Source organism: Myotis daubentonii, chromosome 2 (assembly GCF_963259705.1).
Source record: "Myotis daubentonii chromosome 2, mMyoDau2.1, whole genome shotgun sequence".
Classification (NCBI taxonomy): Eukaryota; Metazoa; Chordata; class Mammalia; order Chiroptera; family Vespertilionidae; genus Myotis; species Myotis daubentonii.
In genome coordinates, this window is record NC_081841.1 from 51,811,100 (window position 1) to 51,823,350 (window position 12,251).

A 12,251-nucleotide genomic window follows, 5' to 3' on the forward strand; every position below is an offset into this window, starting at 1 on the left:
GTGCATGATGACAGCACTTTACTTGCAAGCTCTCTCCTATTCAACAAGCATCTTGTCTTTAAAGCCGGAAAAGCTGGCAGGGCAAGGATGGTTATCTCTGTATTGCATATGAAGAAACCAATGTCTAGAGAGATAATATTGCCTAATATTACACAAGTTAGCCAGGCTGAGGCTACAACCTACTCTTGGATGTTTTTTTTCATGAGGTGACAGCACTTTCCAGAATCTTAGTCATTACCTATTATAAAGAACAGGTAGCTCCTCTAGTAGTTCTTGGTTCAGGTCTTCAAACACAAGCTGGGCTTTGCTGAACTCTTCATCCGCCTGGTTGGCAAAAGAGACAGGACAATTCCCCTCAATCCTGAGCCCCAGGTAGACGCTGCTGCTTTTATCCTTTCAGGGACCAGGCTTACTTGGAACCATGCCTCTCCTCAGAGCCATGCCCTCCCCAGCCTTGACTCTCTGGCTATCCTTAGAGCATCGGTGTCAGAGGAAACAGGGACTTCCTTCAGGACCCTCGAGGTGGAATTTATCATTTCCGAAACCTAGCGTGACTGGGGAGGCTTTACCAGGCTTTTTTTTTTTTTTTTTTACCTTGGCAATCTTGGCCTCATCTTTCTTCTTGGCATTCTGCACCGCCTCCAGGTGGTGTCGGGCACTGTCATAGTCCACGAGTTTCCGACCCCTCTTGGCAATTCTTTCCTAACCCAGAATCATGAGAAAAAGCCTTGATATTCTTCAGTGGCCAGGAAGTAGGTAACAGAGTATCCAACAGAGAGGCAAGATTCCTGGGTCCTATTACCAAATTTCAAGTTCTAATATGCTTTTGTACCCAAGGGATCTCCCTTATCTGGAAAGAATGGGAGTTTTCAGGGGGAAATAAAGGGCATTCCCACACTTGGAGGCCTGCATTAAATATTAACATTTCCTACGAACTCACTAGAAACTAGTTCAGCCTCTGGGATAAGTGGTCTTGAGACTCCTATGAAATTGAAAGGCAGGAGTTTTGGATTTTACGCCCAACCCTGCCATTGATTAGCCTTGTGACCGAGGGCAAGGCCCATCTCTTGTGAAGGCTCAGTAGCCTTATTTGTCTTTTGGTGTTATTTTAAAGATCAAATGCTGAATACGAAGTGCTTTGAAAATCCTAAAGCACAATAAAAATATTATGACCACTGAGAGTCTCCTCAATCTCATCCAAGCTACAAAGTATACTGTTATTGACCCGTCTCATTCTTTCAATCACAGAATTTGAAAGGATCTTAACAATTATTTGGTCCACGTTCCTATGCAATACATGAACTATCTCTACAATTACTAAATTAAGAAGTACTTTGACTTCTGTTTGAACAGAGAATAGACAACCCACTATCTTATAGTATATTCCATTTTACTTCGTTTTGGGAAAGCTCTAACTATGGGAAAATTAAGGCTCCCTCTCATTTCTTCCTATTAATCTAAAATTAGTGCCTGGCAGACTAGGTGATATTAATTGAATGAATTCTAATTCTGCTTTCTGGAACTGTTTAGAACAGGTTCACTTCCTTTTTAAACTAACAGACTTTCTAATATTTGCAGATAACTATTATGACTCCTTCTGCTTCTCTACAATAAGCATCTTTTAGTCTCATTAGCGGTTTCAAACAACTAAAAGGGATGCTCTACTGGATCTAGTTTAAAATCAGTCCAAATCTAGTTCACTGGAATCTAAGTCTAAACATAACCTCCACACTACCTTTAACCCTCCACCCTAACCTCTTGACTCACCCTCAACTTTAATCCTTCTCCTAACCTACTCAACTTTGTTCCTGACCACGGACTCTGACTCTACTTACAAGTTTAACCCAATATGGTCTCTTATATGGGCCACTCATCACCCATCCCTGATTGTGTAAATCCAGTGGGTACCTTAATTTCACCAAACTGGGCTACATAGTTTTCCATGGTCCTCAAAGCCTGGTCAGCTAGTTTCTCCTCATAGTCTTCCCAAAGGAGATCATTATTCTGTGGGACAGAGGCAAAGGGGAGTTGTGAGGGCTCCACTTCTCAACAACTGCATACCAGGGAAATACCCAAAGTCTTTCTGCAGCGGACTTCCTTGTTTGAGCACTGGGAAGAATCAGATGAAGAAACAGCCCTTCCCCAAGGAACTGCCCTATAAGAGGTTAGACATACATTCAGGGATTAAAAACAGGAATAGATGGTCAGAGTGCTTGAAGTCCTAGTGCTTGAAGGATAGGTAAGTTTGGGAGTAAATAATTACATGAAGTTAGGTTTCATGAAACTTTCCATAAGGTTTTAAAGAGGGGAAAAGGGTCAAAAACAGAGAGTCCACAGATTATGGAAAACTTGTTTCTACCTTCATAGTTGCAGTTTTTTCTTCTACCTGTGACTGAGACTATACAAATGAACAATGTGAACTGGCTTGTGCCCTTGACCAGAACCAAACCTGGGGCCATTCAGTCCGCAGGCCAATGCTCTATCCACTGATCCAAACCGGCTAGGGCTGGCTCCTTTGTTTTCCTATTTGCTTGATGGAGACGCTAAAGTGATGTTGAAATGAGGGCAGGAGTGAGTTGGGAAGAGTTGGAAAGCCCGGAACACTTACCCCTACAATGGCCTTCAGCTCCTCATGACCGTCCCACTCACTGCTGTAGATCTCCTGCAGGGTTTCTGACACTCTCTTTGAGCTTTCATGCATTACTGAAAGGAGAGAGCTCCATAAAGTTTCCCAAAAGTAGTTTGGAATAATCATACGGGTAACAGGCATATCAGGGGGATAAACTGAGAAGGTTTGGGTTATCAGTGAGGGAAGCTGGCTGGGGCTGGGATAGAAAAAGTTACTCTTCCTTGGCCCTCCAAGTTCCAGGAGTCAGAAGCAAACAAGCAAGCGATAAAAACCCTGAGTACGGTTGGGTTTTCCCCCATCCCCCAAACCTGCCAGAGCTGCATAAAAACCTCTGCATTTTCTCCAGTGCTACAATACCCACCTTTGACTGCACTCAGGAAGTTCTTCAGCTCCTTGTACAGCTTGAGGCCCTCTGCCTGAAAGAGAAATGCCTTTGGTGACTAAAGAGATATATGTGGAAAGATGCTGCAGAGGTCAAAGTATAAAAGTAGCTTAAAAGCAGGGATCAATCCTGAATTTCTTCAAACACTTGCAAATGTAAATTAGCTTTTACTCTCTTTACCAAGAAGTTGAAGGTTGTCTCTCTGGGGCAGTTTTAAAGGGGAAATTGTTCCCACTGCATTGGTATGTCTTCTTTCCCGTGTCCTTCCTTCCAGTGAACAAGAGCCTATACCTAAGTTTCTGTTGAAATTCAGTGATCCTCTGGCTTATGCCTTCCTCTCTGGGTAAACTGCTATCATCTTCTGCAGACACCAGACCCTCTTCCTTCTCTGCTCCCTCACACAGGCCATTCTCCTCCCCTAATGTCCTTCTCTGCCTTGGCCCACTTTACCCTTCCCTTCCATCAGCCTCCTGCTTTATGCTTTCTTCCAAGGAGCCTCATCATTGACTCTCCTGTTCCAACCCCAGTGTCCTCACTTATAGTTCTATCTATCTGCCTGATTCGATCTTTGCTCCTGTGTCTGAATTCTCACTTTTTATGCTAGGACTCCCAAGCAGAGATTAGGTCTATTCCCTCTAAAAACAGAAGGGAGGAGGAGATGAAGGTATCATTTAGGTTTGGCAGTTCAACTCTCAACTCAATAGATGAGCTACTTTTGTTATAGCTCTGACAAATGTTCATTTAGCCTCTGCTTCTTGAATACCTCCAGCAACCGGAAACTCACATAACCTTCTGTTGAGGATGAACTTCATTTTAAAATAGCTCTATCAGAACTTTTGCCCACTGGCCTTACACTGGCCTTCTGTACTCTTGGCAGATATAATTTCTCTTGCACATATGTTTAAAGAGATCTTTCACATGCCCTGGACCAAGTCTGTTTTCACAGGTTTCTTCAATTGTTCCTCAGGGTGTTTTTTAGAGACCCTTTCCCTTCTATGTGAACTCCAGCTTTTAGGAGTTAGATAAGAAGGAAGTTAGAGGCCAGACCATTGACATTTTGGAGCCTGACTTTAGGAGTATGGGACTGGACTGAAAGGCCAGGCCCATGGGTCGGAAGCGTGATCCTCCTACCAACCAGTTCAGGTGATGAGGTATCTGAGCTAAGGTGCATTATTCAGTACATACTTGTGAACTAGTTCATTTGTTTTATTTGCTTGTGCTCATTACTGGGTAGGCTATTGAGCATACCAAAAGTATAAAAAATTTATAGGAGAAAACCTGAAAATTCTATCTAACAACTTAAATTAAAATTTTGTGTACATCTTTGAAGTAAAGACCATTATTGTTTAATTTTAGCAGAAAATCTAGATCTACTCAGTCAAATAAAGAAAACTGGACTAATTATTTCATTTATCTTCTTGCCTCCAGAGCTCTCCTCTAAGCCAGTCCGAACTTTTCACCATACTTCAGGTTAATAGTCCTCCTCAAGGGGCTGAATACCAGGCTCAAGGGACATGAAAACAAAGATAGTCTCAAGGTAGTCTAACACTCTGTCAGAGAAGGGGAAGAACTGGGACTGTGTAGTGTGTCATAGCAAATGAGAATAAAGACAGCAGTAGAGAAATTACCAAAAAGAGTCAGATGCTACAGAGCGGTTAGAATGCAGGAAGAATCTGTAAAAGTTACCGGACTTGGTAATGGGAGGTCACTGTTGACCGTGAGAAAGTGTTTCAATAGCATTATGGAGACAAATTTGGTCGGTTAAAAAAAATTCAGAAACACTCAGCATTCACTAGAAAGGATGTCTCACTTCCTCCTCGCTTTTTCATTAATAGAAAAAAAGTTTAATAGTCTAACATGTTAAATGTACATAATAATTGTTTTAAAATCTTTATTGTTGAAAGTATTACATATGTTCTCCTTTTCCTCCTATAGACCCCTTCTAGCCCACCCCCACTACACCCAGGCCTTCACCACCCTATTGTCTGTGTCCATGGGTTATGCACATATGCATATAAGTTATTTGGTTGATCTCTTCTCACCTACCAACCATAATACCTTTTAAACATGGCTATGGTAGGTAGGTATAAGTTTGGGAGTTTTGCAAATGTGATAACCCAGGTTTTAAAAAGTTCTGAGTTTTAGGGATTATAGAAATTAACAAGGATTTAAATTTATTTTTTGAAAGAAAACAATTCGGACTCAACTCTTTACTTCACCGTGAAGATTTGGTCTGAAAAATACATATGTGAAGAACAAAAGCTGGTAAAATCTTACATAATTTCTATAAATAAAATTCTTAATTTTTATCCCATTGGATATCATATGGCCTAAAAAACCAGGTCAAGAATCAGGCTACCATGTATGATCGTGCAGGTTGTATGCACACTGTTCAATACTAGGGGGAACTATTTATACCATAGTCCATAAAATGTGAATGCCTTCTGCCCTCCATCACACCTCACGAAAGCCCAATCCATTTTTGTGTTTTAGAATCGAGCCTCCTCAAAGTTCTTCCTTTATGCTCTTGTTCCCTCCTTTGAGGAGATGAAGTGGTGGTAGTAGGATGCGGGGTGGCGAAAAACACTGAATGTCATTTTATTATTATTATTATTGTCCAAAGTGTTACATATGTCTTCTTTTTCCCCAATTGACACGTCCCCCCGCCCCCCAGCCATTCCCACCCTGGGCAAGCCCCGACCGCCCCAGCGCCTGCGCTGAATGTCACTGTATTTCTCTGACCTGTCTTTCCTGAAATGTCTCCAGGCTAAATCACCCCAGGTTCTCACTTGTCTGGGAGTCAAATACTTGTCTCTGCCACCAACTAGCAAGTTATTCTGCTTCTCTGGCTTTAGTTTCCTCATCTATAAATGCCGGGTAAGGCGATGTTTAGCTCTAAATCTTTGTATTGCTTCTGCTCTCTGAAGCCTTGTCAAATTCCTGGCAGCACTATAAAGAGTCTGAGTTAGTCCCTCCCATCCCTATACAAATAGTCCCAGCCCTCAGTTAATGAACCACTCACTCTGGAAGCTTCGCCTAAGCACGCAGGTAGGTAAACAGAGCTATGTTCTCTAGGAGACTGGGGTAGTGAGGATAAAGAAGGCCCCAGTCCTGGGGTTCCCTACTTGCTGGAGAAAAATGGACCAGAGAAACCCAAACATTCAGCAAAATAAGTAAATAGCATGACCAACCTTGAGCAAGTGCTGAAAGTGTTTGATCTAATGGAGGTCCAGAAGGGGGAAGATAAAGCTAGATTGTTAGATTGGATTTTAAAGGCAATGATTTGGAAGCAGCTCTCAGCTACCAGAAATAAGGGATTAAAGTACTGCTTGGGAAAAAAGAATTCTTCCTATATAATATGTTGTGGAGAGAGGGAAAAGAGGGAAGCAAGTGGAGCCCTCAAAGAAAAATTACCTATTGAAATTTGATTAGGAACCTAGGCAAGTGCAAGACCTTGAAATCAGGTTGGAAAGTTTGGGAGTGATATTTTTTTTATTAACAAAAAGTTTACCTACAAGTTGATTGTGGATGAGGAAAAGGGCACGTGACCAACTGGGCCAATGTCCAGAATGCTTAACTTTCAATCTCTGGCCTTGTCCTTTTTCCTCCTGTTCGTCTTAGCCACTCCAGGTCCAGCCTCGGACCTGACTGTATTATCACTCTCTTTCTTCTTAAACTGTGAGAGCCTTGAGGGCAGGTATGTTTCTTATCTGGAAGTCTCAGCATCCAGCCCAGTGCCCGCATGCAGCAGGCACTCATGAAATAAATGTTTGTTAAATGAACTTTCCAAGCATGTTCAAACACGAGTTACTATAGGTGCAGCATTCTCTCAGGAGAAAAGTTTTTCCTTGTTCCTAATCTAACTCCATTTCATTTCTCAAAAATATTCCCCCTATCAAGTGACATTTAGTTGGTCGGCTCGCAGAGAGAATTCTGAGGGAACTGTCCCATCTGATATTCTTTTTCTTCTTGATGATCCCATCTCTTATCCTTTCTATTCACACATCTGCCATTGCAGCACCATCTTATAAGGCAGAGAGGGAGAGAAAGGACTGAGGGACAGAATGGGCCAAGAGCTGGAAACCTTTCAAAGTGGGTCTCATCTTACTGACTCCTGTTCTTTTTACCCTGGAGTTGAAAGTAGAACAATAACTGGAGTTGAGAAGAGGCCCAGGGAGGCCTTTATTGAGGTACAGGGGAAAAAAGCACAGGTTTTAAGTTTGAATCCTGCAACTCTTATGCTGTTACCTTGATGAAATCATTTCCCTTTCAATCAGATCCTATTTCCCCTCAGAGGAGTTAGACTAGATCAGAGGTTGCCAAATGCTGTTCTCAGAGTAGCTGCTACATCACAATTACTTAGAGAGCTTAATGTAAAACACAGATTCCCTAGTTAATGAGCACCTATGGCAGTTAATACCACACAAAAAAGGAGACAACTATAATGATGTGCCTCCAGCTGGGAGAATAGAACACCTACAATAATAAATATTCTTCCCACCAACCAAAAGAAACAAAAACAAAAATATGAATCTCATCAAGGCTCTAAATCTATTAATTTTCAGAAAATACAAGTGATAGAGGAACATGTTAAACATACCACGGGGATTCAATCAGCAAAATTTAGACTGCAGGAAAACAACCTAGTATCATCAGCAAATAAACTACAAAGGGAAGGATTAGAAACCTACAGATTAAGAGATTTAATTTTAAGAGATTTAATCCTACCAGACCTGAGGCCCTGAACCTAACTGTCCCCTATACCTGGGCTCCTGAGCATTAAAGAGAAAAAACCAACATGATATAGAAAAATGTTAGTTACATGCAAACAAGTGGTTAGAATAAGATGGAACTTAGAGACATTGTAGCAAATAGGTCTACCTTTCATCTACCTTTCATCTAGCGCCAATATTCCACCTTTGTGTGGAAATTACCGAAAAATCGGTACAGCGGTCTGGTAGGGTTAAACATGTCAACCAATTGCTGATGTAAACCAACTATAAAAAAGACACAATTAAGGGAGTGTGAACATTGACTGGATATTTTATGATATTAAGAAGTTATTGCTAATATTTTTCAATATCATTAAGACATATCTTTTTTTTACATATGTTTTAGTGAGATAGTCAACATGAGCTATCTGAAAAGATATTTGTGTTATTCTGTTAAGTGAAAAAGGCAAGTTATAAAACCATATAAATGGAATAATTTCACTTTTGCAAACCTCTTTTATTTATAGTGGATATATTTAGAAATCATACACATATATAGCAAAATAATTGTAAGGATATAAAACAGTATAAAATAATCATTTTTAAATTAATTTTTTTTATTTTTGTACTTTCTGATTTGTTATGAGTAAATGTTTACAGGAAAATATTTTTAGGTGCAAATAAAATATTTTAGGTGATTTTATATATCACAGGGTATTTTTCCATTGCTTTTTTTTTTTTTTTTAGAGAGAGAGTGGAAGGGAGGGAGGGGGAGAAGGAGAGAAGGAGGAGAGAAACATTGATGCGAGAGAGCCATATTGACTGGTTGCCTCCCACACATGCCCCAACCTGGGGCAGGGAGCGAACCTGCAACCCAGGTAGGTACCCGCCCTTGACCAGGAATCGAACCTGAGACCCTTCAGTGCTCGGGCTGACGCTGTAACCAGAGAGACACCAGCCAGGTAGGTGATTATATTTTAAAAGAGTCCTTATCTTTAGAGGTCAATAATGTAATTTTTTAAAAAATTATTTTATTGTTTAGAGTATTACAAATGTTCCCCATTTTACTCCCTTTGTCCTCCTACACCCGGTTCCCACCCCACCCCAGACCTTTACCTCACTACTGTCTGTGTCCATGGGCTATGCATATCCATATAATAAAAGTCTAAGTGACCGATATGACGGAATGACCAGAACGATCGGTCGCTATGATGTGCACTGACCACCAGGGGGTAGACACTCAATGCAGGAGCTGCCCCCTGGTGGTCAGTGTGCTTCCATAGAAGGAGCACTGCTCAGCCAGAAGCTGGCTCATGGCTGGTGAGCACAGCAGCAGAGGTGGGAGCCTCTCCTGCCTCCACAGCAGCGCTAAGGAGCAGTGAGCCGAGTTGTAAGGAGCAGCAAGCAGATGGGCAGTAAGGAGTGAGGGCTCCCAGACTGCGAGAAGGATGTCCAACTGCCGGCTTAGGACCGCTCCCCTAAGCTGGCAGGTGGACATTCTCCGAGGAGTCCCGGACTGTGAGAGGACACAGGCTGGGCTGAGGGACCCTCCCCACAGTGCACAAATTTCATGCACTGGGCCTCTAGTATGCATGTAAGTTCTTTGGTTAATCTCCTTTCCCCTCTTCCCCCAACTCTCCTCTTTCATCTGAGATCTGTCAGTCTGTTCCATGCTTCCATGTCTCTGGATCTATTTCATTTGTCAGTTTATTTTGCTCATTAGCTTCCACATATAAATAAGATCATGTGATATCTGTCTTTCTCTGATTGGCTTATTTCACTAAGCATAATAATTTCCAGGTCTATCCATGATGTCTCAAGGGTAAGAGATCCTTTTTTTTTTTTTTACAGCTGTATAGTATTCCATTGTGTAAATGTACCACAGCTTTTTTATCCTCTTATATACTGACTAGGATCCCAGCACGCCTGGCTCAGCCCCTGATCCCTCTGGCTGTTTCTGGCTGCTTCAAGGCCCGCCCTCAGTTCCTCAAGTTGCCTCCGGCTGGTCCCGCCTTCTCCAGGCGCCTCCGTTTCTGCCCTGTCTCAGGAGCAATGTGGCGGCTCCACCCTGTCATGGCACCGGAGGAGAGCGTGGAAGCCTCCTGCCTGCTGCGCTGTGCTCCTTCCCCTGGCAGGTGGGCAGTGGGGCGCTCTGAGTGCAAGCGTGGGTGGTGAAGGACTGGTGAGAGGGGTGCTACGGGCTCTCACCCCCGCCCTCCCTGGCACTGTATGGTCCCACCTCCTCTGGGTGCCTCCCCACTTCAGCCCCATTTCCGGAGCAATGTCCCACTGCGCACACGCAGGCAGCCTCCTGTGATTGGTCGTTATGTGTTACGGCGTCCTGATCATTAGCATATTAGCTCTATATTATTATGAGGGGCACTTGGCCTGTTGAAGTTTTTATAGACAAATAATATACCTAGAATTTGCTTCATAATGATTAAAGATGGGGGAAATTGGTAGAGTCAGATGAAACAAGATTCCCAGGAGTTGATAAATTATCAAAGCTGAGTGATGGGTACATATGGATTCATCACACAAGTTTTTCTATCTTTGTGTATGTATGAAAATTTCCATTAAAACAAGCTTAAAAGTATAGATTCTCAAGCCCTTCTACCAATGAGCTTGCATTTTAAAATATTCCTAAATGATTCTGATACAGTCTACTACAGAGTTAGATAATAGCTAATATCCTTTTAATATAATTTAAAAAAATTATTTTGCATACTAGAAGCCCAGTGCACGAAATTCGTGCATGGGTACGGTCCCTAGGCCTGGCCTGCGATCAGGGCCATCTTCCCCGCTGCTGGCAGCCAGCCCTGGCCCCCCACCACTCACTCCCAGTTTCCCGTTTGCCATCGGGCGATTGGAGCCTGATGGCCAGGGGGAGGGACCAAGAGGTTGGCCGTTCCGCCCACTCGCTGGCCCTGTCCCTGGGGAGACCAGCAGGGCGGGGGCCTTGGCCTGGTACCACCCGCATCCACCACCATCTACCTCTGGTTCCCCGTTCCCCATCGAGTGATCGGAGCCTGCCGGCCAGGGGAAGGGACCAAGAGGTTGGCCAGCAGGCCCTGATCAGATGATCGGGGCCTGTGGGGTGGGGACAGCTCCTGTGTTGAGCGTCTGCCCCCTGGTGGTCAGTGCATGTTATAATGACCGGTCGTTCTGCCGTTCGGTTGATTTGCATATTACCCTTTTATTATATAGGATAATTTGACTAACTGATGTTGAACAATAAAAATTTTGGCTGCGCCCTAGCTGGTTTGGCTCAGTGGAGAGAGCATCAGCCTGCGGACTGAAGGGTCCCAGGTTCAATTCCAGTCAAGGGCACATGTGGCCCTGATCCCCATTGGGGGGCATGCAGGAGGCAGTCAGTCAATGATTCTCTCTCATAATTGATGTTTCTATCTCTATCTCCCTCTTCCTTCCTCTCTGAAATCAATTAAAAAATATTTTGGCTGGTTTTTGTCCCTGGTTCCTGGGAAGTAAGTTCCAAATACTTGGGATTTCCTGAGTGATAGGAGTGTCTTTATTATTCATGGTGGGCCTCTCAGATCATACCTCAGGACGGTAGCAGTTCAGGCTGGAAAGATGAACCATGAATTAGAGGGTTAGGACTCTGAGACAGGTGATATCAGCCCAACCCCTAGGGGAGGGGAGGAGAGGGATACTAGATATTAAGTTCAATCACATGGCCAATGATTCACTATGCAATGAAATCACAATAAAAACTGTATAGACACCTGAAGCTCAGGTAATATTCCTTGGTTGGTAATTCTAGATCAGTTTGTTGGGAAGGTGATATGTCTTGTGGACACAGAAGCTTCACATCTGGGACCCTCTCAAACCTCACTGAATATGTCTTCACTTGGCTGGTCTTAACTTGTATTCTTTATAATAACACTGTAATTGTACCTAGAACACTTTCCTAAGTTCTATGAATCATTCTAGAAAATTATGGAAGCTGAGCAGCTAGTAGGAAGCCCAAAATTTATAGCCAGTTGGTCAGAAATGCAGACGGCCAGGAAACTCTGGAGTTTGTGCCTGGTGTCTGAAGTAAGGCAGTGTAGTAGGGGACTATGCAATGTAACTGGACATTTGTTTAAGTTAACAACTCCTTTCTATTAAAAGAGTGGGCCACAATCTCCAAGACTAATGTAAGAATTAAATGAGATGTGTGTAAAGCACTGTGCATGATGCCTGGCATATGGAGATGAAAAATCAAATATCCCATGGAAGGCTAAACCTCTGTTATCCACTTCCTAATGTAAATTTTCTACATAAAGTTACCCATGCTATTCAGTGAAGACAGAAGGAACAGTGAGAACAGAAGGTGTTGGTGAGAATGACAGGTGAAAAGATGGAGGTATTATTTTAGAATAAAGGGTTTAAGTAGAGTATGTAGATGTGGTGAACAAAGAGGCCACAAGGAAAACATGAGGCTATTGAGATAAGAAGAGTCCTAGGGTGGAAGAGAGGCACCCTGGGAAGTAAATAAGGTGACAGGGGCTCATTTTGATTTTGTCTA

General features: G+C 42.8%; 1 protein-coding gene across 3 annotated transcripts in view; it reads right to left on the bottom strand.

Moving 5' to 3' along the window:
• The window catches only part of BIN2 (bridging integrator 2), a 31,366-nt gene that overhangs the window by 11,763 nt on the left and 7,352 nt on the right, over window positions 1-12,251 (bottom strand). For all 3 annotated transcript variants that reach the window (XM_059682877.1, XM_059682876.1, XM_059682878.1), the window contains exons 3-7: window positions 2,991-3,045; window positions 2,609-2,703; window positions 1,909-2,004; window positions 595-702; window positions 239-324 (exon numbers count right to left, since the gene is read on the bottom strand). In XM_059682877.1, coding sequence (XP_059538860.1) covers window positions 239-324; window positions 595-702; window positions 1,909-2,004; window positions 2,609-2,703; window positions 2,991-3,045 — 440 coding nt within the window. The remainder of the gene's footprint in view (window positions 1-238; window positions 325-594; window positions 703-1,908; window positions 2,005-2,608; window positions 2,704-2,990; window positions 3,046-12,251) is intronic.